This window comes from Urocitellus parryii, chromosome 9 (genome assembly GCF_045843805.1).
Source record: "Urocitellus parryii isolate mUroPar1 chromosome 9, mUroPar1.hap1, whole genome shotgun sequence".
Lineage (NCBI taxonomy): Eukaryota > Metazoa > Chordata > Mammalia > Rodentia > Sciuridae > Urocitellus > Urocitellus parryii.
Window position 1 is genome coordinate 12,233,241 of NC_135539.1, and position 26,317 is coordinate 12,259,557.

The 26,317-nt window shown below is 58.4% G+C and overlaps 1 protein-coding gene across 3 annotated transcripts in view; it reads left to right on the forward strand.

The window, feature by feature from the left end:
* Xylt1 (xylosyltransferase 1) overlaps window positions 1-26,317 on the forward strand; it is a 231,645-nt gene that overhangs the window by 48,993 nt on the left and 156,335 nt on the right. For all 3 annotated transcript variants that reach the window (XM_026402456.2, XM_077802356.1, XM_077802357.1), the window contains exon 2: window positions 22,889-22,927. In XM_026402456.2, coding sequence (XP_026258241.2) covers window positions 22,889-22,927 — 39 coding nt within the window. The remainder of the gene's footprint in view (window positions 1-22,888; window positions 22,928-26,317) is intronic.

Sequence of the window (26,317 nt, forward strand, 5' to 3'; positions counted from 1 at the left end):
CTCTGCAGGCCAGGCCTGGCTGTGGGCACACCTGGACCCGGTGTCCCTTCTGTTCCCACGGCTGCCTCCACCGTTGGCCGTCCTTCCCTGTCCCTGACCCTGGGAGGGTCCCAAGGATTCCCAGGGAGAGGGGAGTGAGGCCCAGGACGGGGTCCTCGGCCGCCGGTGGAAGGAGGCGCAGGCAGGTTGACACAGGACAGGTGCAGGAGGGAGCGCAGGGGCCATCTGGAGGACGGTGGGGGTCCTAGCGCCTCTTTCAAAGGAAGCGGGTGAGGGGTGGGCGCGGGGAGGTGTGAGCGGATGACATCAGCCTGGTGGCCTCAAGACGGGTTCTGGTGGCCTTTCTCAGGGTCCCTTGGCTGATGAGGTGTTCATTACCTAATTAATAGGCAGAACCCGAAAGTCCCCCAAATTATAGGTTTCTGTATTTGTATCTCTCTTTACTTATTGGTGGTCTAATCAACAATGATTGGTAGATTTACAGATTTCCCAGGTATTTGGAAGTGACAGAGCTTGAAACTCGGTCTTATTAGAATCACATTTCCTCCTCTGTCCTTTAGGTCTCCTTTCTACCTGTTTTTTTTTTTTTTTTTTTTTTAAATTCTCCTCTCCCCCATCACTCCTACCTTTTATAATCTAACCTCAGTGCCTGCTTCCTGGGTCAGGAGGCTCATTCTGCGAGGGGAGTCCTCTCCCTCTCTGAGCCTTGGTTTCCTCATCTGCAAAATGATAGCTGTTCACTGGGTCACCCCGCCAGGAGCCCCGCAGGCCTGGAGTCTTGTGAGCACTTCAGTCAAATAAGTCCGCAGCGCTCCCACAGGAGGGCCTGGAGAACACAGGGGCTGGATCAGCGCTCTAAACCCCCGTGGGTACAGATGCCCCCCTCTTCAGTGATGGCGGTCAGCAGAGTCCTGGAGGGGACCTGCCATGGCATCTCATCCTTCTCTTTCCAGAATCTTCCCCTGTTGACGTCTGGGATCATCTTAAGATCACCGACAGCCCCTCTCCTTCCTGGCTGGGCCAACTCGGGCCTTCCCTCCCGTCCTGGGGGCCCCTGGGCCTCTCCAGCGAGTCTTTAGTTCGCCATAAACAAGGCTTAAGCTGCTATTTAAAGCTGTTAATCCCTTTGTAGAAGCAAATCCTTCTGGAATGTGGACTCCCCTCCCCCACTGCCCGCGGCTCCCCCCCTGACCCGGGCTCCAGCTGCCTCTCCTCCCCAGGCTCCTGGACAGGCAGATCCCAGCCAGAGTCAGAACTGGAAGGGGGTGGACTCCCCGAGTGGCCGGCTCCGGGAGAGGCCTCTTCACAGCACGGTCTCCCAGCGCGGTGCTCGGCTGTGACGTAAATGACATTGTTTGCTTTTAATTGTCGCATAATCATCTTAACGTGGCAAGCCATCCTGGTTTTGTCCATAAATAACACTCACATGAATGATGCGCACATGAGCTTTTCCCTGGCCAGACGCGGTCCAGAGCGCTAGGCCATAGGGGAACTTCCCTTCTTGAGGCTCCTTTGCCCCTGACCACCTCTGTCTGAGGTCAGCGCTATCTCCTCATCGTTCCCCAGGCGCCGAGGGCCGGTGTCAGGAGTTGGTTGAAGAATACGCTCCAGTTAGTATACAGGTGGCGTAAAAACATGGCAGGAAGCTTGGACCCATTCCCAGGTGACAGGTTTTCAGAAGGGGTCTGCCCCTTGTCCCTGGGAGCAGGCAGCTCTTTGGAACTAGACCCCACCAGGGAGCTCTGCGGCCTGGGGCGCAGGTGACCTGGGGAGGCCCGGGGGCTCCGGGAGGTGCCCGGGGAGCCAGGCCAGCTTCAGAGTAGCCGCTGCTCTTTGTCATCGTCCATCCCCATCGGAGATCTTGGAGGCCCAGGTCCTCTGGCAGCTCCTGCCTCCCTCCAGGACTCTGCAGTCACCTCCTCTCAGAGAGTCCTCGGGGCTCAGGGAGAAGGACCGCAGCACCCAGGGCCTCCGTCAGGTGTGGCGGACGCGCTCCGTCACCTGTGATGGACTTCCCGCCTTCCCCCGGAGAGGTGGCAAGGACACGGTTGGTTTATGATTAAGCGGGACCATTTGTTGGCCTGCGTCTTTACATCCTGGAGATGTCCAGCAGCGACCTGCCGTCAGACCTGGTCAATGAGACTTTCCCCCGCGCGTCTCTTCCCCGGGCAGGCGTTGCCCAGTGGATGCTCTGTGAGCCAGCCTGGTAAGGGGTGCACCAGCCACACGGGGCCGGGGGACAGCCACACCCCATCTGCAGCAGACGGACAGTGCTTCTCACTGCCGTCCAGGGCACGGTGCGCACCCAGCGTGGCCCATCTTTTGAGTTGCCCAGGGCGGTGGAGATCCAGAACTGAACACGCGGTCTTTCTGCGTTTCGAATTTTGGCAACTGATTTACCACTTAAAATCCGCCTTCCCGGCTCAAACGGAATCTGGCTCATGGGGGACCTATGGGTGACATCTTGTCTGATGGTCCCTGAAAGTCAGGTCTGTCCAGCTGAGACATAAGAGGGTCTTTCAGACGTGGCGTGGCGTGAGGTCAAGAACAAGAAATCAGTCCAATCACCTGTTTGCCAGGGTCCACCCCGCGGCCCCGCCTCGTTCACTCTGATGACTTCTGATAACGTGGGTCCCCAGCCGTCCAGGTCCCGTGTCTCCCCAACCGACTCCCACGCCGACCCCACCCATTTAGTGAGCATTTACTAACTGCTTTGTCCGGGCCGAGGGCTTTGCAGGCGTCTGCAGGGACGAGTCTCACCTGGAGGTACCTCCTGGTGTCATTTTATGGATGGAAGCTGTAGGGCTCCAGGGGTGGGTGCCTTGCTCAGGGGTCACACAGCTGACTTGGAAGCTCACCCTGGCCTGACCCCAGGGCCCGAGACGTTGAAACAGCCTCACGTCTCTCCCGTAGCCAGAAGCCAGTTCTTGGCTCCGACAGTCTAAACCCTCTTTGGTTTGAACCCTGGGTTTTATCACTGCGGTTCCCAGTCAGTATTTGCCAGGCAAGGACCATATTTCCAGCACCCTGGTTGGCTCTGGGACCATGGCGGGTAAGACCCAGCTCCTGCCACCAGGAATCCTCCATGTTACGGTGGCGCTAGGAAGAGGAGCCCCTGGAGCGGAGGACCCTTGGCACCCCAAGTCTGGGGCTCTGCATCCTGGGGCTGGATCGACTGCGGCCACAAATGCTTCTAAATGTTCCCTCTGCACTGGGTGTGGGCACACCTTCCCGTTCCTGTCACTCCCCCAACGGGGCGGCACACACACTTGCACAGATTCCCGTTGCCGTAGTGGTCTGGAGGTGGTTGGGTCTACATGGGGGAGTGTGGTAGGTTTTAGGGAGATGGGGCACCCCTTTATCCCGGGAATTTGAGCATCCTCCGATGCGGACCCTGGATCCAGTCCTTGCAGACACTAGCGGGTGATGGTGGTGACCTCGGCAGCTAGTCGAGGAGGGAGCGGTCCTGTCTGGGAGATCAGGAAGGGTTTCCAAGAGAAAGTCTGAGCCGAGCTGGGCGGGCCGTGCGGAGCCTGCAGGTGAGCAAGAGGAGCTGTGCTCCTGGCCAAGGGAGGGACGGCCGGGGACATAGCCACCCTGTCTGCCCCTTGCACTGGCACCAAGGGGACTGTCCCTGCTCCTGTCTCTCTCAGCACTTTCCATGGGAACCCTCTGTCCCCAGTGTGTTCATAACGAGCAGCTGAGTCTCAGGTGGCTGCTTCTCGGGAGGCAGGATTGGATGGTGGTTAGGACTTCCTGGGTCCCAGCCTTGGCTTGGCCAGCGACTGTGACTTCACTCAATGGATCCTCAGTTCCCTCTCCTGGGAGACGGGCGTCCGAACAACTCCCTCTCGGAGTCCTTAGGGGACAATGCGCTGAAGCACCTTGCACAGACGTGCCCAGGTGGGGACTGTCACCAGGAGGGGTGTGGGCGGGATATCCACTCCGCCCCGAGCACCCGGCACATCTTTCAGGTACTATGTGACGACTGATCGGTGTGTCACCTGTGACACTGCACCCCAGTGTCTCCCCCAGATGGCCTCCATCCCTCTATAAGAGCCCCCCGGGGACCCCACCTCTGGCCACCACTGAGCTGCCTCTGGTCCCCCTGGGTGAGCTCACACGTCCCGGATTCTCACCTACATGGAACCCAGAGGAGCCAGCCCCCCGGGCTCCTTCCTCACCCAGCACCTTGAGGCCCTGAGATTCCCGCGCACCAGAGGATCCAGGTTGATGCAGCTGATTCTGTCTTTATGGCCGGTCTAGAAAGTTGACATCAGAAACAGAGACTTCGGCTCCCTGCCCTCATCATCCCTGATGCAGTTACATTAAAAAAAAAGAAATTGTTCTTACAGTTAAGCCAGCCTCTGTGTCACGGAGGCCGAGCTCCCTGCCAGACAGGAGCAAGTGGGGGTCCCTGCCTTCCCCGCACCCTCCCCACCCGCTTTCTCTGAGGCGCCCTTTGCTGTGGGTTTCTGTCTTACCGTTTTCTTCTGTTTTCCTGTGCGTCATGTCCAGAGCATCCAACTTGCCATCTCGGCCTTTAAGGGACCTTCAGGGACATCTGATACAGTCCCATGGCTCTGTGGCCACGACCAACGTCCGTCTCCCTGGTGTTTTTAATCTTCCCCAAATGAAGCCCTGAGCCCCTTCAACAGCAGCTGCCCCCCATCCCACCTGCCCCCCGTTGGAGGTGGCACCTCTAGGGACCTCGCCTCAGTGGACTCGGCCTCCCTGGTTGTGGGGTGACAGGCGCGTCCCCTGGGCCAGCTGGCCTGCTGTTTTGAAGGAGCGTTTGCAGCCTCTCTTAGGGGAAAACATTCTCCTTCTGTGTCCACGGGGCTAGTGACAGTCCCTCTGAGTGTGTCTTGACAGTGAGGCTGCGTGTGTTGGTGTCACTCGTCCCCATTTCATAGATGGGGACATGCCCTGGCCTCCCGCTGCTCCTCACGTGGGCTTCCTGAGACACCAAGGTTCAGCATCCCGGCGGCCCCTGCGGACACCTCCCTGTCCACCCCACGCCGCTCTGCAGGACACGCCTGGTCGCCCTGCAGGACCCCCTCCAGCCCGGACACCCTGCACCCTCCCCGGACGGATGCTCGTTTGCATACGGTGACGGCTCCTCAGAAGTCCAGGGGTGGGGGTGGCTGCCCAGACACTGTGCGGCCCCAGGGCGCTGGACCCGGGGCTCCCCTGACTCTGCGTGAAGCTGCCCGTCGGACGGGAGCTCGGGAGTGTTCCCTTCTATATTTAGTCTGCGTGGTGAGCTCACTGGGGTTGGCAGGGTTTATTTTGGGAGGTGACTCCGTGGAGCGGGGGATGGGGCCAGGCTGCTTGTCGGGGCAGGGGCATGGGGTGGGGGGTGGATCTCTCAGGCTGGTGCTGGCCTCTGACACCTCGGGACAAGTGCCCCTTTGGCCACATTCTCCTCTGATTCTGTCAACAATCCTGGGGAGCGGCTGGGGGGGGGGTGTGCCCACTTAGCAGATAAAGTGGCTGGGCCTCAGGGACTTGGCAAGGTGCTAGGGGTAGAGCAGACAGGGCACGGGCCTGGCCATTCCCTGCATGATGTTTCTTCTGATAGAAATTAAACTTCTTGAAGTATTTGTGCCTGCACCATACCAAGGAGGGTGGAGACAAAGGTGGGATTTCTTCTGAGATTCCCAGGCCACTGTGCACAGAGCCCAGGCTGCAGAGTCCTCTCAGGTCCAAATCCCAGCTCAGCCTCACGGGCCTTGCCCCTCTGGACCAGCCAGACCTCCCCGACTCCTTGCAGTGCTGTCATGAGGGCGGAACGGGAATTACAAAGTGCTAAGGCCGCGTCCTGGCACATAACAGACATCGAGTAGGGAAGAGGAATGATGCTGCGTTTGAAGGAAAGGCAGCCTTCAGCAGTATCCCCCCGGCACATGCATCAATCAGAGGGGGACGTCTCCCTGCAAGACGACCCAAGGTGCGAGGCTAAATGAGGCGGGCACTGACTGGTGGCTGGCAGAGGGAGACCTCAGCACCTCCCTCTGCAGGGACCCGGCTTCTGAGCAGATCCAACAGGCCTGGTCCAGACGATGCCGGACGTTACGACGACGTGAGCCATCAGACCACTGGGGCTGGGAACGGCCATCTCTGTCCCCGGTGCACGCACAGGCATTGTTTTGAGAGGAAGCAGGATTCTTTCCCAAGTTTTCTACTAAATAATTGCTGACGTTCACTCCTTCGCTGCGCATCTACTGAGCGCCAGCTGTATGCCATGCTCAGTGCAAGGCAGGGACAGCCCCCCATGTTGGAGTGTGGGCCCACATCTGAGCCACTCCTGGGCACGGTGGCAAAAGAGGCCCAGGTCAGGAGTCGCCCGTCCTTCTGTCTGTGGGAGGAGTGGGGTGAGTTCAGGGTCTTGTGGTGCCGGGCCGCACTCGGTGCTGGAACTCGGCAAGGTCAAGAACGCGGTCTCCTTGGTCCACAGCCTGGAAAAGTGATCTGAGCAGCTTGCCGCCGGCCCCCCTCCCCCCCAGGAGCTGGTTCCGGCCTCAACCGGGTGCTCAGGGGGCGGAACTCACCGGCCTCACGAGGTCAAGCCAGAAAGAGAATCGAAACCTGTGGGGCTTGGGGGCCTCCCTGGTCATTCGGGTTGTCTTTGGAACAGGGAATCGTGTGAGGTGGTCACTTGGGTTCCACGAAGGCCCAGGGCGCCGCCCTCTGTGTGCTGGGCGCAGGGCGGGGGTGGGGGTGTCGGAGGGGACGCTGAGCCAACCAGGCGTCCCCGAGCCCTGCTCCTGGGCGGAGAGCAGGCAGACTGGGCCACCAGACAGGGGATGGCGCTTCTTGCCCCTCCTGTGAGGCGGAGGCTGCCCCTTGGCATGATGGACGTCCTGCCACCATGTCCAGCCGAGGGCAGGGGCCGACCAGGTGGCCTCCAGAGGCCCCGCCAGGCTGGGGTCTGAATCCACTCCGGGTGTCACCAGAGTGGGGGGATTCCCGATGGTCAGGATAAAGTGAGGGGGAGGTCCATTGCTGGCCGACCCCGTTGTGTGGGTGCCACCATGGCGTCATCGTCCCTGTGGGGACCTGCAGCTGGCTGAAGCTCAGGCTCCTCCGTCTCTACCTCCCTGGGGCGATCACCCCTCTCGGGTGCCTGGCTGGCTGGTGCACCCCTCAGGCTCAGGTGTCCCGTCCATTAGGGGATCCCCAGTTTTTAACTGTCACCCAGACCCTGGTTTTGGCCCTGCAGAGGTGTCCGTGGGCCATGCAGAGCTGGCCCCTCCCGCCAAGACCCTGGGGTCTGCTCGAGGGGCCCGGAAGCCAGGGGAAGGGTCTGGGAGGGACTTTGGCACAGCGTGGCCGGCCCTGGTGGACCCCAGCTCCCTCCCAGGGTTTCTGTGGCCCACACAGTGGGTATTGGGCTGCGTCATCTTTGTGCTGAGCACCACCCTGACCCGCAGCCCCTCGGGGGAGCAGCATCTTCTCCCTCCAGATGGGAGACACAGACCTGTGCCTGGACACTGCCGGCTGTCCCCGAGGGCACAGTCACCCTGGCTGAGTACCACCGTCCCAGGGCGTGAGGGGTGAGCCCCTAGAGGCCCAGGGGTAGCACAGACCACCGTCCGGAGCCCACTTCACCCTGGCACACGGGTCTCAAGCTGCGTGCCCAGGGATACGTACTGTGGGCACTTTACAGGGACACTGGTGGCTCCAGCGGCTCCCGTCCGGGCCTCTGGACGTGCAGCCCCAGCGTGTGGCATCTGAAGGGGAGGTTCCCACCCAGCCGGCCGAGGGAGGGGCTGTTCTTTTATTTATTTATTTTGGTACTGAGAACTGGACCCCGGGGTGCCCTCCCGCAGAGGTACATCCTCAGCCCTTTTAATTTTCTATTTCGAGACAGGGTCTTGATCCTGTGCCTAGGGCCTGGCTAAGTGGCTGAGGTTGGCCTTAAACTCGGGATCCTCCTGCCTCAGCCTCCCGAATTGCTGGGATGGCAGGCGTGTGTGGCTGTGCCCAGCCAGCGGGATCCCAAGAGGAAGTCCCCGTCCTTGAACACTGAGCCTGTGCGACCTCAGCACCGCTGCCCGTGTTTCCGGTGATATCATTCACCACGGAGCCTGGTAATCGGCAGCCACGGGCAGAGCCAGCTTGGCGTGGGCCGTGCGTGAGCCTGGAGTCTTTTTCTTTCTCACACGTCTGCTCAGAAAGTTGCATGAACAAGGAAACAGCAACATCTCTCCGACCTCCTGCATTGTTGTGGTGGTTTGGGGGTGCAGGGGTGTCTTGTGCAGAAGTCTGTCGGGCAGGTGTGGTGACGGCACCAGCGCGGGGCCATGTGCCCGCGTTCTTTGTGAATGGAGACCCCCCGCTTCTCAGGGGGGAGCTCAGCCTCCAGTTTTCCATGTGCACAAGGGGACTTAGACGAGCACCTGCCTCAGGTGACATGGTGAGGATTCAGTAAACAAGGGCTTCTCGGGGCTTCAGCAGGGCTGGGCGCACGGGGGAGCCGAGGAACGTCCGCTAGTGACAGAAGGGTCGGAGTCACGCAGGTCACGACCTGAACCATGGTCCCTCTTCTGCCCTGCGTGTGACATTAACAGGTGTCCTCAGCTCCCTGAGCCTGTGGCTTGCACATGTTGATGGCCACGGGTGCAGTGGCCAGAGTGACCCGTGCCTCTCATTAGCCTGGAATGTTCCTGACTGTAGCAACAGGTGTCTCCTGTCCCTCGTTGGGAGCATAGGGACCTCGTTGGCCCCGCCAGCTACGGGGTGACATAAACCAGGGACCTGGCCCCCAGGGGGACTCAGGAGCTGGGGGCTTGCAGGAGGCGGCCTGCAGGTTCCTTCTGTGGGGGGTGGGCGGTGTTGGTGGGGAACATTCTAGTTCCTCATTTCTTAAACCCTCCAATACTAATGCCGTTCTCCTTGAGCCACAGAACTCACAACCGCCAACGGACCGGTATCGGGCCCAGGCTGAGATTTTTTTTTTTCCTTTTTAGACACAGAAAGATATTTTGTCAGCTCTCACACATCACCTCTTGCTTTCCTCCCAGTCTGTCCCAGTCACAAGGACGGAACTCCACTTTGTGAAACTTGGTACGAGCCTGTGGCTTTGACCCTGGGGGACGATCCCTAAAAATGGGGAATAGCAATTATTTGAAACTCGTCCTAAAAGTCTTCAGCCTGCGGGCTCGCGGGTGGGGACCTGGAGGTGACTTTGGATCTGATTGTGTCAAGGCCTGTTGGGTGGCAGGACCGTCCTTCCTGCAGACAGCCGGCCACTCTGTCCCCCGCCCTCCTCCGGGATTCCCTGCCACTGCTCTTGAGATGGGATCCAGGCTCCTCCCTAACCTCCCTCCACCCCACGCCACGCCCCCTCCAAATTCTACTGTCTGTCTTCAGTCTTTCCCGAAAATTATGGGCTGTTATTATCACAGCTTCCTGTGCCCACGGCGCGTGCCCTCCCACCTGTGACATGTCGATTCTCGCTCTTTCCTGGGAGCCTGCCTTACTTCTCACTTCCTGAAGCTCCGGAACAATCTTCCGCACTGGAAGAGTTGCCTGTCCTTCCTGCATCCCTCCTTTTGGGGGGAGGATTTATCACAAAGGTAACAAGATAACAGATCCTGTCACTGGTAGTTTAGCCTGTGAGGACTGGATCGGTCTCTCTTCTGTCTTGTCGTATGGTATAATGTAGTGACACTTTATGTAGCATCTTTGAAAAGGAGACAGGTGTTGAATTTGATAGGCAGGAGGGAATGGAGAGAAGAGAGCTCAACAGCTGTGTGTCTGGGGCCAGGTCTCCTAGATTTGGGCAAATTGGGGCTCCAACGTTCTATAACTGTGTGACCTGGGCATGGTGCCTAACCTCTCTGAGCCCACTCACCTCATTTGTAAAGTGAAGGCTGATCCTAGTCCATCCTGAATGGGTTCAATGAGTTAACGGTGGCATTGGCTTTGAACCGCGCCTGGCACAGAGGGACATCTGTGCTGGCAGGGTTGATATCATTAGTCCTGGTAGTAGCAATACCAGTGGTAGTAACCATCTTGGGAAATGCAACCAGCTGGCTTGGGGAATCACTGGGGGAGAGAATGTCACTCTTCTGTGCCACGTCGTGACTCTGTTTTATCAGCAATCCATGTGACCATGGAGGTATTGTGTCAAGCCTCGGTTTCCTCGTCTGTCACATGGGGTCAGCATTCCCTGTGGGATCCGTGTGAGTGCTCGAGGAGATGAGCATCAGGCCACCCAGCCAGGGCCATGGCAGGTGGAACTCAGTGACCCAGGGACTGGGGCAGACTAAGAAGGGGTTCCGGATGCCGGAGCTCGGCGTGCCAGAGACCTGCTTGGCTCTGAGAGGCGGGGCTGGAGACCCAGGTCCCCACAGCAGCCCAGCAAGAGCCAACTGCTTCTCTGCAAACCAAATAAACCAAAATAACGATGGATCATCCCAGGTGCTGGCCTTATATGGCCGATGGCGAGCTTGCAGGGCAGGGAGCTGGGGAATGTGTTGCCAACAGAACCAGCAAGGTCACAGGACTGTCTCCTGCTCGCTCACAGCGTGGTGGGCGGGTGTGGGGTCGAGAGCGTGTCCGACAGCGGCTGCGATTCCATTCGCCACAGTCTGTCCTTCCTTCCCAAAGCCCACACGCCTTGCAATAGATGTTTTTTAAAAAATAAATACATATCTGATGCTTATCATGAACCTGACATGCTAAGCACTTTATAAAGATGAATTTAGTCAACCGTGATGCTGTGGGTGGTCGGTATTAAGGGGAAACTGAGGCGCCCGGATCTCAGGTGAACTCTTCCAGTTGGCAGAGCGTGATGGATGGAGCTGGCCCTTGACCCCAGTGCTAGGGCACAGAATTCCCCCCTGGCAGCCGCTGCCGGGAGGCTGCATGGAAGGGTGTCATGGGTGGAACTAGAGAGCCAAGTGCAGACCTCCACTGGCTCCTCGGGGCCCTCCCCTGCTGTCCCTGGTGCTGAAATCTCCAGGCCTCGCCCTGAGGAGAAGTCGCCTAGCGCTTTCTGGCACGAGGAGGCTCTGCACATCTGTGGGTTGCGCATCTGCGAATCCACCCAGGGACTGAAAATCGTCAGGAAACACAGACGCATCTGTCGTCACAGCGACAGACTTTTTCATTATTATTATTCTCCAACTAATACAGTGTAACAACCATTTCTATGGCATATTCTTATCGTAGTGGGTGTGACAGGGAACCTAGGGGTGACTTGACGTGCGTGGGACCAAGTATGTAGGTGACAAGCAAATCCTGCCCCATCTGACCCGAGGGACGAGAGCACCCGGGGATTCTGAAATCTGCAGAGGATCCCGGAACAAATCCCCCATGGATACCCCTGGTGAAGACCGCGTCATTTCCCCTGTCTACCTTTGACACTGTGCCCACTCCCGTCTCACCCTCTCCCCAAACCGATTTTCTTTTACTCTGTTAAAAATGCATGTGTAGTTTGCCCTACCTGCCGAAAGCAGGGTCTTAATTAGCCTTAATTTTTGAAGTCTGCAGCTGTAAACTGTGTTGCAAAGATTGAAAAGATTAGTGCCCTAGTAATAAGATAATTGTCCCCAGGAAACGCTGTTAGCATGTAAACACAGTTAGCGTGTGAAATCAGAACAACGGTAATGGGCCCCGCTTTCGGCATTTCAAGATGCTGCTGCGTGAATCATCACCGAGGCCGAGTGCGGAGTTGGGGCGCTGAGTGTTCCCCCTGTATTCTTCTCTGCTTCCCTCCCAGCCCAGAAATCAAAGTCTGCTTGGTGGAGCCCCACCTGACCCTTGCCCCCCACCCCGGCAGCCATTTGAGATGAGTTTCGGGAGTGGGGTGACCCAGGGGTCGTCCCCAGAGTTAAAGGGATACGAGGCAAACGCAGTTGACCCCTCTCACTGCTGCTTTGTAGGAGGACGGTGGCTGGAAGCGGCCACACGTGCATACCTGTGTACTCTTGCAGATGCTCACGCGTGTGCACATGTGTGTACGACGTGCCCTCGTGTGCACAGCTGCCCAGGTGGAAAGTCCCAGTCCCCCTTCTTAGACCCAGAAAAGCTTCCAAGAAAAAGACCCCACACCCAGGGCTGGGGAGGCCGTGACGGAGCTCTCGCCTGGCGTGTGCGGGGCCCTGGGTTCCATCCCAGCTCTGCACAGGGCAACAACACCAAATGTCACCTCTGCCGACACTCGGGCCTTTCTTTTTTGAGCTTTTGCATCCTTTAATAAAAGGAGAACATGCTTTATACACTTTTTAATTGGAAAAATTGTATTTTTGCAGTGCTGGGGACTGACCCAGGGCCTCCTGCACTGTACCTCTGAGCCACACGCGGCCCTGGGAACATATTTTAACGATGTCAGCACCGACAGTGTCTTCCTAGCTCGTCAGAGAGGCCACACAGCCCAAGACGAGCCTTTCTGCTGCCTCATCTCAGACTCTGGGCCAGTCAATAAGCTGCGCGGGTCTGTCTCTGCCCGTTCCTTGGTGCACAAGCTCTCGGGGGCGAAGCCTTGCCTGGGCGCCTTGCATCGGTGGGAGCTGCCCCCACCCCAGGGCACACCTTGGCTGGGTTCTGAGAATTTATCTCTTAAATGCCATCCTCACAGGGCTTGAGGTCCAGCCAATGGAGGTTCAGTAACAACTGACCCAGTGACCTTTCTGTGACAGTCCCAGGACTCCAGGAAACATAAAATAAGAAGATAGTCGTGGCCCCAGGAAAGCAGGCTGAGTTGTCAAAATCACAAAATACCTTGCTTTATTGCATTTGACTTTATTTTACTGTGCAGACACTGCATTTTTTTTAAAAAAAATTGAAGGTTCTTGGCAACCCGTGTGGAATCTGTTGGCCACTTTTATTTTCCTAATGACTCAAATGACCATTAGCATTTTTTAAAGATATTTTTTTTAGTTGTTGGTGGACTTTATTTGGTTTAGTTTTACGTGATGCTGAGAATGGAACCCAGTTCCTCCCACGTGCTATGCGAGCGCTCTACCACTGAGCCACAACCCCAGCCCCGATTGTTAGCATTTTAAAAAATACTGTATTTTTAAACGTAAGGGGTGCACGCTGTTTTTCAGACACAATGCTATTGAACACTGAACACTGTATAAACATAACCTCAAATTTGTGTGACTCAGTAGGCACAGTGGTGCACACACCTGTAATCCCAGCAATTTGGGAGGCTGAGGCAGGAGGATTGTAAGTTTGAGACCAGCCTCAGCAATTTAGCAAGACCCTGTCAATAAATAAATAAAGGAGGGACTGGAGGTGGTGGCTTAGTGGTCAAGCACCCCTGGGTTCAATCCCTCGTATCCACCCCCTAGACTGTATTGACTTGCTTTACTGTGGTGCTTTGGAACTGGACCTACAACATCTCCAAAGTGTGGCCCTGTGTGACAGAGGGTGACGGGCACACAGGATTGCCAGCCCTCCTGGTGGGAACAGACACTGGCCTTGGCCCTGTGTTCCTGGGTGTGAGCTTGTGTACTCATCTCGGGACAGCTGTGGGCTCCGTGGGCTCCGTGGCCAAGTGTGCGTTGCAGTCTCCAGGCTCCCATGTCCACTTTTCTCTGAACCCCGCTCCTTCGGCCTTTGCGTTGGGCTTGGGACCCATGAGACCAGAGGTGAGCCGCCTGGTGCCTGCAGGAGCCGTAAAGAGAAGGCGGTGTGGCAAGCCTGGGGGGGGGGGGTGCGTGTGCCCCTGGAGAGGGACGGCTTCTCCCCCACCCAGCGGGGCTGTGCCTCCAGGTGCTCGCTGTCAGATCTTGCGCTTTTCCAAAGAAATGCTACAACTTTGTAGTTTTAGGTGGAACCTCCCAAACTTCCAGCCTCGCCATTGGGTGTAGCATTTTTCTTTCTGCTTTTCCAAACACTGCACAAGCTGAATGCAGCCTATTTGAGCTGAATACCACTTCTTGGCCCCTGTGGGTGTTTGCTACCTCTATAAAAAGTAAAAAAAATAAATTAAATAAAAAATCCTTCGCAAAGCCATGTTCCCAGGGCGCTCACCGAGCAGCAGTGACTGCAGGGTCCCGGGCTGGTTCCCACCCCATCAGGAAAGCACACCCCTGGAGCCCGGGGCTTAGCTCGCACCTCCAGTTCTTTCCCATCCTGCCCGCCCCTCCCCACAGATGTCTCAATGAAGTTCCTGGGAAAGAAGCGCTTCCTATCCTGAATAGGGACGTTGGTGGTGCCAAGCCTGGCACTCCTGTGGCCCAGGGTCCCCCGCCCGCCCCCGGGTGCAGAAAAGCTTAGAAATCAAAGAGGATCATTGTCGCCTTTGGATTAGCACAAGAGGACTTAGCCCAGTGGCCGTCTCCCGGGTGCTGACGATCGACTCGCCCGGGGATCTCGGGCTTTCTCCTGACCTTGGCACGGGGTCTGGCCCATGTGGCTTTTCTGGGTGTAGAATCGGTCGTTTCAGACACAAAGCCATTGAGCCAGGGTTGAGGAGCGTCCTCTGTTCACCCGTGAAAGGGGCTCATTGTACATCCGTGTGCGCCCGGCGACCCCCTTCCCTTCCCTTCCTCTGGCCTCGCCGTCCCCTCCCCGGCTGGGCCTTCGAGGGGCTCTCCAGCCTCTGCTCTCTTTGCCTCTTCCTGTCTCCGGGGCTTCCCCACACAGGGGGGACGCCGGGCTCGCGGCCCCTGCGCACGTCCCCAGCTCCTCGGGCCAACTCCCTTGTCAAGTGCTTCCTTCCGAGGGTGCAGGGACAGGAGCGGCAGGCAGCGGGGAGCAGCTGCAGGCGCCGGGGCAGGAAGCGGGGAACCGTGGGCGCCCTGACCTCTTCCTGTCCTCCTCCTGCAGCCTCCTCCTGCAGCCTCCCCTCCTCCACTGCCCTCCCTGCTCAGGAGTCAAGGTGATGAGCGCAGGGTGGAGCCCGTCAGGGTGCCCGGCCCTGAACCTGCCCCTGGATGGCCGCCCGGTTTCCTGTGTCTTAAGCCCTGAGACCCTGAACCTCCTCAGGCTGGGGCTGGTGTGGGGGTGGGGTCAGGCTGGAGAAGCCGTCCAGTGGGGGAATGGAAGGGTCTTGGTAAGGGGCATGGGAAAGCTCGGTGGGTGACACAGGAAGGGGTCGCAGGCTCAGACGCTTCCAGGGCCCAGCACACCCAGGTGGCCAGGACCAGCTGTGCTGAGACCACTTGAGTACGTGTGTCCACCTCCAAGGGGAAGCAGCCGGCTCTGGCTATGGCCACTCTGGCTTTGCCTGCCCACTTGGTCAGATCTTTGGCCATTTGGAGGAAAAGCCATAAATTTGGATGTTGTGAGGACATTTTAAGGGTTGGCAACTGTTTTTGTTTTTTTGGGTTTTTTTTGGTACTGGGGATTGAATCCAGGGTCCCTTAACCACTGAGCCATATCCCCAGCCCTTTTTTTGTATTGTATTTTCAGTCGGGGTCTCGCTGAGCTGCTCAGGGCCTGGCTAAGTTGCTGAGGCTGTCTTTGAACCCACGATCCTCCTGCCTCAGCCTCCCGAGCTCCTGGTGGCAACAGGTTTAAAAAAGAAAACGATGTCCGTATCCTGCGGCATTCGAACTGTTCCGCATCCACGTGTTGCGGTTCCTTTGGTGACGGTGAGACAGGCCTGGCCCCGTAACTTTGGAGCAAGGCTTATAATTCCATGAGCCTCGGTTTCCTTCTCTGTAAGCGAGGGAGGGGGCGTCTGTAATCTGCAAACAAGCACAAGCCTCACGGTACCGAGAGCGTCTCCCAACAGCAAAAGCATCCAGAGAAGTCGTCCCCGTTTCCAGACTTGAGCCAGAGCCTGGCCAGGCGCCCTGGGAAGATGTGTTGAAGTAACGCGCACAATTGCTAATTGCAGTGCTTCACGTGGACGTCAATGACAGCTTTCACGATGGCCATTGTCACTGAGGAGGAAATGTAGGGGGGCGTTGGGGACCTCCCGGAGGCAGGGACTCCCCCCTGCCCCGCCTTCATCCTGACTCTGAGAAGAGGAAGCACATGTGTCCCTACAGCCAGATGTCCCCAGCATCTCACAGGCACAGCCTGAGTATAGAGCTGCCCTCCTCCCTGGCTGCCGGGGACGGTCCCCCACCCCGTGGCCTTGCAGTGCTGTCTGTGTGGGGTCTCCTGGAGACGTGCCTGGCGTGGGCAGGACGCCTCAGTTTTCCCAGCGCTGGGATCCAGTGTCCTGGGAACCGAAGACGTCCCGGTCATCGGCTCTCAGAGAAGCGGGAGAGGGAAGCACTGGGGAACTTGTCTTGGCCAAATGGGGCGAACCCAGGACTTGGGGAGAGGACACTGGGTTCCGGGTGAGCTTTGCCCTGAACCGTGTGCAGCCTGGAGGGCGGGCGGCTCCCTCCCTGGGTCCCGCGGACTTCACCAGAAACCACTGGGCTGGATTCAAGTCAGGGACGGAGACAGGCTTCACCTCATCAGGACACTCAGATCCATTGGCCTGTCTGCTCCTGCAGCCATCTTGGAGGGCAAGCGACGGCTTCTCAGCGTCCCCTTGGGTCCCCTAGAGGGAAGAAGCTGCAAACTTGCCCAAGTCCCTTCTTCTTCTGCCTGACCTTGGATTCTGCAGCTCAGCTCTGAACCAGTCCTCGTGGAGCAGCCCACACACCCCGTAGTCCCAGAAGCCACAGAACAGGGCTCAGTGTCCCTGGAATCCCAGCCGGTGTCTTGGGGACACTGGGGCCGCCTGCCCCCTCTTGATGACCAGAGTGACAGGGAGCAAAATTGGTAGATGCTGCAGTCCCTGCCTGGGACACGTGGGTCATGGGGCTGAGTCCGAGATGTGGCTAGTGTCCCCAGCCCCAGGAAGACAAGTGTCCAAACAGAGCCCCGTGGCCACCTTCAGAAGCACTGGGAGCCCACAGTTGGTGTGGTGAGGGGTACTGGGGACTGACTAGCCAGCACCTAGATGGGATAGGGGGGTGCTGGGTTTGTGGGGGTGCGTCCGTTCAGTCACCACCGTGGAGACCCTCAGTAGGGAAATGGCCTTAGAAACATCTGATCCAATCCCCAGGTCCCTCGTTCTCCTGTGCTGCCAGCTCATCGACTGAACCGTGGCTTAGCGGGTCCCACCGTGATTGAACTACTGAGAACCCGCTGCCCATCATGGTCCAAGAGTGCGTCCATGGGCCACTCTGGTCCAAGTCCTGGCTGTGAACGACATGGAGCAAATTGGTTCTCTTCCGAGCCTCGGTTTCACCATGTGCATAAAGGAGACTATGAATACAGACACCCTACCGTTGGCGTGGTGTTTAAATGAGATAGTACTTACTGCCCGCTGACAATAATGCTTTGCATTCGGGAGGAGCCTAACGCGTGCTGGTATTCGGACGGTTGTGAATATTGACCACCCATGTGACCTCAGGCAAGTATCAGTGTGGGTGTGACACATGCAGCGGTTTGCAGCAGCCGGGCACCGGGCACGGGGCCTCGCCAGCTTTGCTCCATCTTCTGCTTTTCAAAAGAGAAGTGAGAAATCTAGATTTGCACGTGAAATATCCTGAATTTAAAACACTGGCAATGATTTAAAATATTTTGTCACTGCCACAGGCCAAAACTAAAGCAGCTGGAAACATCCACATTTAATGTCTCCAGCCTCTAATCTTTCAGGCAGAGGGTATTCAGAACCTTGCAATTCAGAGGATTGTTAATCTGTGTATTTTTTGGAGGGGGTAGGGATACTGGGGATTGAACTCAGGGGCACTTGACCACTGAGCCACGTCCTATTTTGCATTTTATTTAGAGACAGGGTCTCACTGAGTTGCTTAGCACCTTGCTTTTGCTGAGGCTGGCTTTGAACTTGCCATCCTCCTGCCTCAGCCTCCCGAGCCGCTGGGATGACAGATGTGCTGAGTTATAAAACCTCTTGAAGCACATACAGAACAAAATGTTAGATCCAGTGGTTGAGATTTGGGGGGAATCATTTGTGCTCCAGGATACACACACCAAGCTGTGAAATCAGTCAAATAATTCCCGAGTTTCCACGTATCTGTGGCTTCTCAGAGTTTCCAAGGCTGTGGGTGATTAAAAAACCAGCCCCCAGAGACCTGAGCTTCACGTGCAGGTTCTGTGGATCCTTTCTGGGGTTTAGGCGTAAAAATACGGGAGGAATGTGAAATACTAACGAGGGAGACAAGTCCAGCCAGAGAAAGGGCCTCAGCCCACAGGCCGGGGTTCCCGGGTGCTGGGAAGGCCGGGCCTCTCTCTGGGGCTCAGTTTTCTCCCCTGAGCTCTGTTGGAAGGTGAGTTAGCAATCCTGGCCTGCGGTCGCCTCCCAGACGCACTCTTCTCAGACCACAAAGGGCGCTCTGTGTGGCTGGCGTCGGTCCCCAGCACCCTGGGCACTCGCCGAACACTCGCCCAGCCGGCATCTCGCTGCCACCGACACGTGAGAGAAGCTCACCAGGACCCCCCTCCCGGGGCATCTAGAAAGAACCCCATTGTGTGACCCTCTGACTGCTGCGACTAGGCCTCCAGAAGGGGGTGAGACGGCGTCTCCATGTCCCTGGAGAGTGGGAGCCATGGCAGCCTGGGGACAGAGGGACCCTCTGCCATGTTGGGGGGAGAGAAAGAACACCTTGGAGCCACCATGGAAGGGTCCTGCCTGGGGACCCAGCAGGAGACCTCTTCTAAGAAGCCCGTGCATGCATCTGGCACTTGGTGGCCGGCTCTCCACGGAAGGAGCCTGTCCTTTGTCATCTGGGTCCTTTGGGTGTTGGATCACCATGGCACGGGGTGGGGGCTTTCAGCTTTGGGTCTGGTGTACATCGGACCGGCCCAAGGGAATTCAATAAAAATCCAGATTCTCTGGACCCTTGCATGGAGACCCTGACTCAGTCAGTTCAGACTTTGAGAAACACCCAGGATACTGTTAGGAGAGCAGTTTCTGGAAACTTCCAAACCTGCTCACTGCTCCAAGCTCGGCCCCTTCTGAGCCCTGTGTTTTTGATCCAGTTCTCGTCCACGAGTCTCAGTTATCTGATCTGAAAAATGGGAAGCATGATCCCTCCCTTGGCGGGGCGGCCGTATCGCATGCGCTTGGCACAGAGTGTCCATTCAAAAGGAATCAGCCACCTTTACCCACTCCACCGCTGTCATGGGACACAGGGTCAGCCAGTGTCCGCAGGAGCTTGCAGGGAGAGCCGACTGTGCTTTAGCAGGGTGGAGTGGAGAGGACTCGGCCTTCGTTAGCTTGCGAGAATGAAAACATGGAAGCTTTTGTGGGGGGTGAGGGGTACTGGGGACTGAACTCAGGGGCACTCGACCACGGAGCCCCATCCCCAGCCCGATTTTGTATTTTATTTAGAGACAGAGTCTCACTGAGTTACTTAGGGCCTCCTTTGTTGCTGAGGCTGGCTTTGAACTCGTGATCCTCCGGCCTCAGCCTCCCTTGTCACTGGGATGACAGGCAGGCACCACCACACCTGGTTAAATGACCCTTCTTTTTGACCAGGTACCAGGTACCATGTGCTTAACCATGCGTGTTAAGTTAATATTTGTGGCCGCCTGTGACGTCGGTGACCATCCTCTCTCAATAGGAGGAGGCTGTGTTTTCTGGGTCTGCCTAGTACAGTCTGGGCTTATGCTGGTGTGATTACTAGTAGTGTCCTTTGTCACTTACCCCTCTGTCACAGTGGCCCTGTTGGAGGACCCAGGGAGAAGGGCCACCTGCAGGCCGAGGAGAGAGGCTCTGACCCAGTGTCTTGATGGTGGAAACTTGCTCCTTCTGTCCCCGTTACATTTATATTCTGTCCCTTCCATGTGGCTCCTGCGGGTGTCTGGGCCTGAGCGTGTGCTGCAGGGACCCACAGATCCCGCGGGCCTCGTGCAGGTCAGACTCAGAAGGCCCGAGGCAGGACTGTCACCTCCACCCCAACGCCACTGCCTAACACCCAAGAGCCAGCGCCTCCGTGACGTCCAAGCAGAAGAGGAGTCACACGTTTGGCGCAGACATTGAACGGGGTTCAGCCCCCAGTACTGCCCCAAAACCAACCCTCGTGGTCAAGTGTGCCCTTGCTTGATGTAATGGTGCCACCGCACACAGCGGGTGCTCATAGGCGCCCGGTAGGTAGGTAAGAGCTGGTCATTATAGTTATTTCCATTCCCTGGGATTTGCACCTGCAGGAGTTTGTATCGTTGAGGACTTGGGAAAATACATTCTATCCAGTGTTTGGAAAGTGTATCCTTTAGTTAGTGCCACCAAAATGCTGTGGAACAAATCACCCCAAACTCTGGATCCAAACAGCAAGCGTGCATTTTCTCCGTGCGGGGAAGGTGCACGGGGTCGGCTGCCCTGGGCTGGGCGAGGCTCCGGCTGCAGGTGGGTTCCAGGCTGCTCCACGTGGCTCTTATCCTCCCTGGACCAGCAGGCCACCCACGGGGGTCATGTTCTTGTGGTGGCAAAGACACAACGGGTGAAGGTCGAGTGGATTTCAGGCCTCGGCTTGAGTCACCTTCCGCGGATGCCCCAGGGGACTGAGCCAATCGCGTGGCCAAGCCCAGGGGTCGCCAAGTCCCGTGAGCAGGGGGCGTGGCTGTGAGGCGCTGTGGAGAGGTCAGGCCCCCAGGTCCGTCTCCCTGGCTCCCTCTTGGACTCCCCCAGTCCACTCATGGCAGTGGGGGGGGGGGGTGAAAGCCCTTCCCTGGTCTCGGTAGCATGAAGATTCTAGAAGCCTCTCCACTGTGGCCAGCGGGCGCCGTGCCGATTGTCCTCTGGAGCCCCCGGAGGAGCCCTCCGCTGACAGACAGGAATTTACTCTACTGTCACCCGGAGAGCCCCAATGTAGACAGACAGGATGGATCAGGCAGCCGGTGGCGTCATTGACCCAGTTCCACTTCGTTAACCTTTCCAATTAAGGAGGATGTTGCCGAAAGTGAGACCTCTCCGCAGGCAGACGGCACAGCCCTGCCTTGAATCCTGGGGCCGGAGCCTCTTCAGGGAGAGTCTCGCATTTCCAAGGTGCACAACCAGATTTCCCTGCAGGCGAGTCCTAAGTGTGAGTGACGGCCCGGGGAGCACCGCATCCTCTTCCTGCCCTCGTTAATTAAGATGCTAAGTGGGCAGCGCCGGCGCTGGGGTCTTCCAGAAGCTTTTAAATAAATGGTGCACCCTGAACCACCACGCGAGCTGGGGGTCTCGCATCTCCCTTTGGAACAGCAAATCAAAGAGTTGGGTCCAGGGACCAGGCCGTCCGTTGGGTCCATGGGGTTGACCGGTCTTTCCCTGGCTTTCCGAGGAAGCTCTCTTTCCAGCGAGGTTCTTAGGGGGTTCGGTGTGGTGTTCTTCTCCGATTCGGAGCGGTGAAGTGTAAGCCCCAAACAATAGCCAAATGAGCTGTGAAGTACAGCTTAATTAATCTGGGCGTGCACCCAACACCCCCGGAGCCGCGCTCTGCGAGGAGCTGGCTCGGAGAATGGAGGCTAATTTCGTGGCTGAGATGCAGTTTCTTATTTTTCCTAATCAAAAATCTAGATGGTGGGATCCGAGTGGACAGACGGACCCGGGGAGGGGAGAGTTTGCAGGCGCTCCCTGGGTGGGCTGCCCAAGGTCTGGTGCAGGTCACCGGCCACAGACAGGAAGATCTTGTCCTTTGAAGGTGAAACTAGGGCCGGTTGCTACGCACAGGGACCCTGCCGGGCCCCCTCCTCCTGCCTGTGAGCGGCCGTGGAATTGCTTGGTGGGGGCCCCAGGAAGGGGAGCCAATGGGCCCACTCACCCCCCAAAAGCGGCTCAGGAGATGTTGGGTTCCATGGGGCACAGCTGCTGTTTGGCCCTCGGGGAAGGAGGGGGCAGAAAAGTTCCCCTCGAGGTTTTCCTGGGTCTGAGGCCTGTTGGTGTGTGAAGATGAGATTCTCTTAGAACCTCCCTCCTGCGGGCTGCCCCGGGGTGGGGTGGGGGGGCACTGGGAACTGGACCCCAGCCAGCGATCCGGGATGCTGAGGCCAGAGCTCAACCTGTGCCCATGACCTTGGCCCTGACACCCGCCTGAGTCAGGCCTCACAGTAAAGATGTGACCGCACAGAGATCAGGAAAGCAGGGGCCGTTCTGCTGGCGCCTCGGGGTGCAGAGGGCTCCCCTTCCCCTCACCTCCTTCTCCTTCACAGTCCAGGCCCCCGGGGCGGGTGCTAATTCGCAAGGTTTCCTAGAAGCCGGCTTCGGGAAGTGGGCCCCAGGACCTGTAAGCCGCCGCTGGAGGCCCTGTTCCCAGAATCGGGGCCCTAGAGATGGTTCTGTGCAGGGCAAACAGAAATAGCCTTTGTGCGCTGTTTCCTGTTTTCCTCGGAAACCCCGGGCTGAACACCACCGCCGCCTCCCCTCCTCGGTGCCTTCCTCCTTCTGTCCCTCCCTGTCCCTCCGCCAGCCCTCAGAGGTCCTGCCTAACGACCCCGAGGCATTGCCACCGTACTCCCAGCTGCCTGGCCTTCGTGGACAGTGATGAAGAGGGCACTTCCCTGGCCCCCTCTTCCCCGGCCACCCGAATGCGCTCCCCGGACCCGAACCCGGCTCCTCTGTTTCTGGCTCCTTCTCTTACGTCCCTCTTTCTCCAACATCCGACCCCGGCCGAGGGCGTGGCCCTGAAAAGGACTTTGTACTCTTGGGGGTTTACTTCTAATCCTCCCCTGGACCAGCTCCTCCTTTGTCCCGAGGACCCCAACACCCGGGGACATGCTTGGTGACGGTGCTTTTCTCTTCTCTGGCTGTTGACCCTGGAGGACAAACCTGGGCCTCCTTCACGGCTTGTCTTGGGGAGGAGTGCCGGGGTGGGGGGCGGTGGATTGGCCCAGCTCTTCTGTCACCTCCCTGAAGCCAGGGCTGCCCCCTCCCCGGGGCCAAGAGCTAGAGAAACGAGGCTTTGTTTGAAAATGACGTCGCTCTGGTGGGGACGTCCCCCTCACTCACGTGTCTTTCCTTCTTCCCCCACAGGACCCGCACCCGAGCCCCCTGATCGCCCTGGGGACCCAGGTGAGTACCTCCCACGGCTCTGTCACCTGTTTGCACCTTGATGTTCTGGGACCGGCTCTGCAGGGGGCGTGCGCACATCCTCTCGGCCCCGCAGCCCGGAGCCCGTGGTGCCCCAGACGGGGCCGTGGGTGCACACGCGTGTGTCCGCGCTCTGGCTGGCTGTGTACCCGTGTGGGCACGGTCACATCCGGGTATCTAAAGGCACCTCCCACCCGTGGCCAAAACCAGGGCTGTTTCTTTGGTGTCCTCTGCCCTTGGTTCTCCCAGCAAGGACAGGGGGCTGGGGGGGACACTCGAGCCACAGAGGGGCGCTGCTCTTGGGACTCTGGGGACGGGCAGAGGCCGTCACCCTTCTGTCTGCGTGCCTCCTGGGACAGTCTAGAAGGCAGTTGTGTTTTCTGTGTGAGGCGGGCGACCCATGGGCCTGGTGAGCAGGCCGTGGCCCTGCGCCTACGTTCTGCTGGGCGGGGGGTAGGACACAGGTATGGGCCCGGGCCCCGGCTTCGTGCCCACCCGGGTGGAGTTCCGGCTCTCCACCTTCCCGCCCTGGGAGGCTGGCAGGCCACCGAATCTCTCAGCTGGGAGACAGCCACAGGGCTGGTGTCCACCTTGCAGGAGTGCGGTGACAATCGCAGGAAGTGGTGTCTGCAGAGTCAGGGGTACGCACAGGGTGTCTGTGTGAGCTCCTAGAACCAGAAGGACCGTCCTCCTTCCTGCTGAGTTGGAAGGGGTCCGTCTTTGGAGCCATCATTTCCTTAGCTCCGTGGGCTGGTCACACGGTGCAGGGAGAAGGGCAGACGGGCCCTGGGCAGAGCCCCGTGGTGAACACTTTGCGGGGGTCCGACACGGTAAAGCCGAGGTGAGCATCCCGAGGCTGGTCACAGTTCATCGGGGACTTCAAGAGCACCTTGGCAAAGGCCACCCACCACCGCCGTCCTCCTCCTTAGGCCCCGTGTCTCCCCGGCCTCTTTGCGTGGGTCTGCCCAGGGGAGCGAGGAGAGGAACGCACCCGACTTCATGGGGCCAAGCCCCGGAGTTGTGGGGACAGGGCTCCAGGACTGTCTGTCTGTCCGTCCCATTCCCTGGCACACGTGTGGTCTCTCAGCTCCGGGGACAGCCAGGCAGCCAGGCTGGTGGGTCAGCTGGGAGGGTGTGGCGTGGAGGGGAAGAGGCCAGGTCCCTGGGCCCGGTGGCCATCCTCTGTCTCATCTTCCCCTTCTCCTGTCCTTCCCGGACCCCCCAAGCCATGTTGCCATGGGGACTTCCTGTGTTGGGGGCGGCCAGCTAGAGGGCATTTCTTCCTTAACTGGACTCACTTTAAGAGGTTGACCGTCCAGAGCCAGCGGTTTGGGCCCCCGAGGCTACTTGGTAACATCTGAAGACGTTTTGGCCTCCCTGGGTCGTGTGTAGAGGGGACGCTGCTCGGAACCCCCGGTGTCCAGTCCCACCTCCTGTGTGTCGGTGGAGGACACTGTCTCGGGCAGTCGGTTGGGTGGACTCATGTTTGAACTGCACCCAGGGGCAGGCCTGGGCCATGAGCAGGACCCTGGGCTCCAAGTCCCGCTGCCCGGGCTGGAGCTGCCCCGTGGAGGGTTCTGAGCTTGACCCTCCCGCAACTTCCTGGCTGGACACCAGCCGGCCAGCCTCAGAGCCTCCTCGGGAAAGGGCCATCGGTACCCTTGGCTTTGGCCAGCGCTTTGTGGGGGTGACAGCTCCCCACGCACAGTGGCCACTCTTAAAGTCCCAAGGGACCCGATTCTCGATCGGCGGCCAGGGGTGAGGCAGGACGCACCTTCCCATTCATGTGCCGTCCCACTGGGTCCCCGACAGGACTCTGCCCGGGGCGCCTGGTTCTCTTTGGGGAGCCCTAGGCGATGGCAGTCTGGCCCCGAGTCCTGATTTTCCGGTGCTGAAGACACACTGGAACCCAACCAAAGTTCAAAGTTTTTTTGTTTTTAACTGTTGGCACGAGAGCGTGGCCAGCTTGGCCTTGTGCTGGGCCTCAGCCATCGTGGGGCGAACAAGGGGCCTGTTGAGCTGCCTGCAGGCGGGTCAGACACGAGGGCAGGGCAGGGTTCACTGGCAGAGAGCAGTGTCCCAGATGGTCCCCACATGCCGCAGGCCAGAGGGCGATGTGGCCGAGCCACGTGGCACAGGAGCCCCAGGGCAGCTCCCACCCCCGCCCCGGCCCCAACCCCGAGTCCTTAGCTCTCAGGTCACCCGCTCCATCCTGAAGCCCAGGGTCGCGGTGGCCCTTCCTGTTGGATGTCACAGAGCGCGTGTCCTCGCCTCCCGCGGCAGCTCAGCTCCCCGACGTGGGCTGCTCTCCCCGCCTGCTGGCTGCACAGGTCCTGAGCGTGGCTTGGTCCCTCTGTCCCCACACGGCTGTGCTGAGTGGGGGTCGATGGGTTGGTGGCTGCAGAGGGCTCCTCTGACCCTCTCGGCATCAGCACCACCGAGCTTTGCCACCGTGGGATCAGGGGGACTCAGCAGCCACATTAGCAGAATGAGGACGCCCAGGAAGGGCTACCTCCCCAGTGCCACAGTGGTCCACCTGGAACCGGGTGACCCAGAAATGGAGAAATCACAACAGCAGCGAGAGTCTGGAAGGAATCTGAGTTGGGGCTGTGGCTTGGTTTCATGATCCTGCTCTCCACCCCCACTAGGCTTCTTCATCTGCCAGGAACCGGCTTCTCCCACGGAACCCTCACGTGCCCCAGTTACATCCGTGCTCCTAGGATACGTCATTTCTAAGAGATGGGCCTCGGGCTCAGAGAGGTTAGGTGACTTGTCCAGGGTCCCGCAGGAAGATCAGGCATGGATGGGTGTCAGACGCAGGGTCTTTTGACATCAGAATCTCTCTGCTCGATCTTTCTTCTCTTTTGCTAGAAAATGAAGTTGCCTGGACTAATGGAAAGGGGCACAGCTAGAGGGGCAGGTAGGAGGTTTCCACCCAAGGTTCATGAGAGAATGTTCCACACTCAGAAGAGAAGACGGGGTGAGGTGGTTGTGGGCAGATGGACGGACGGATGGACAGGCAGATAGGTGGAGAGGCAGTGCAGGTAGTCATTTTTATTTTTATGTTTTTGTTTTTTGCACGACACACAGGTTGTCATCGGGCTTGTGTGTAGAATGGCGTGGGCATTGGCCCCAATAGGAGTTTTATTTTAAGCCCGTGCACACACACACACAGACACACACACACACACACACCCCACGGTGCCACCTCACCCCGTCCTGATAAGTTTGGAGGCTTATTTGATTCTCTTTCTTATTGATCCTCAGGAGGCCGATCGTTTGGCTCGCTCTTGTCATTTAATTTCAGCTTCTCGCCCCCACCCCCACCCACCAGACTCTCTGTGAACTGGCCTCAGCTCGGGCACCCCAGCA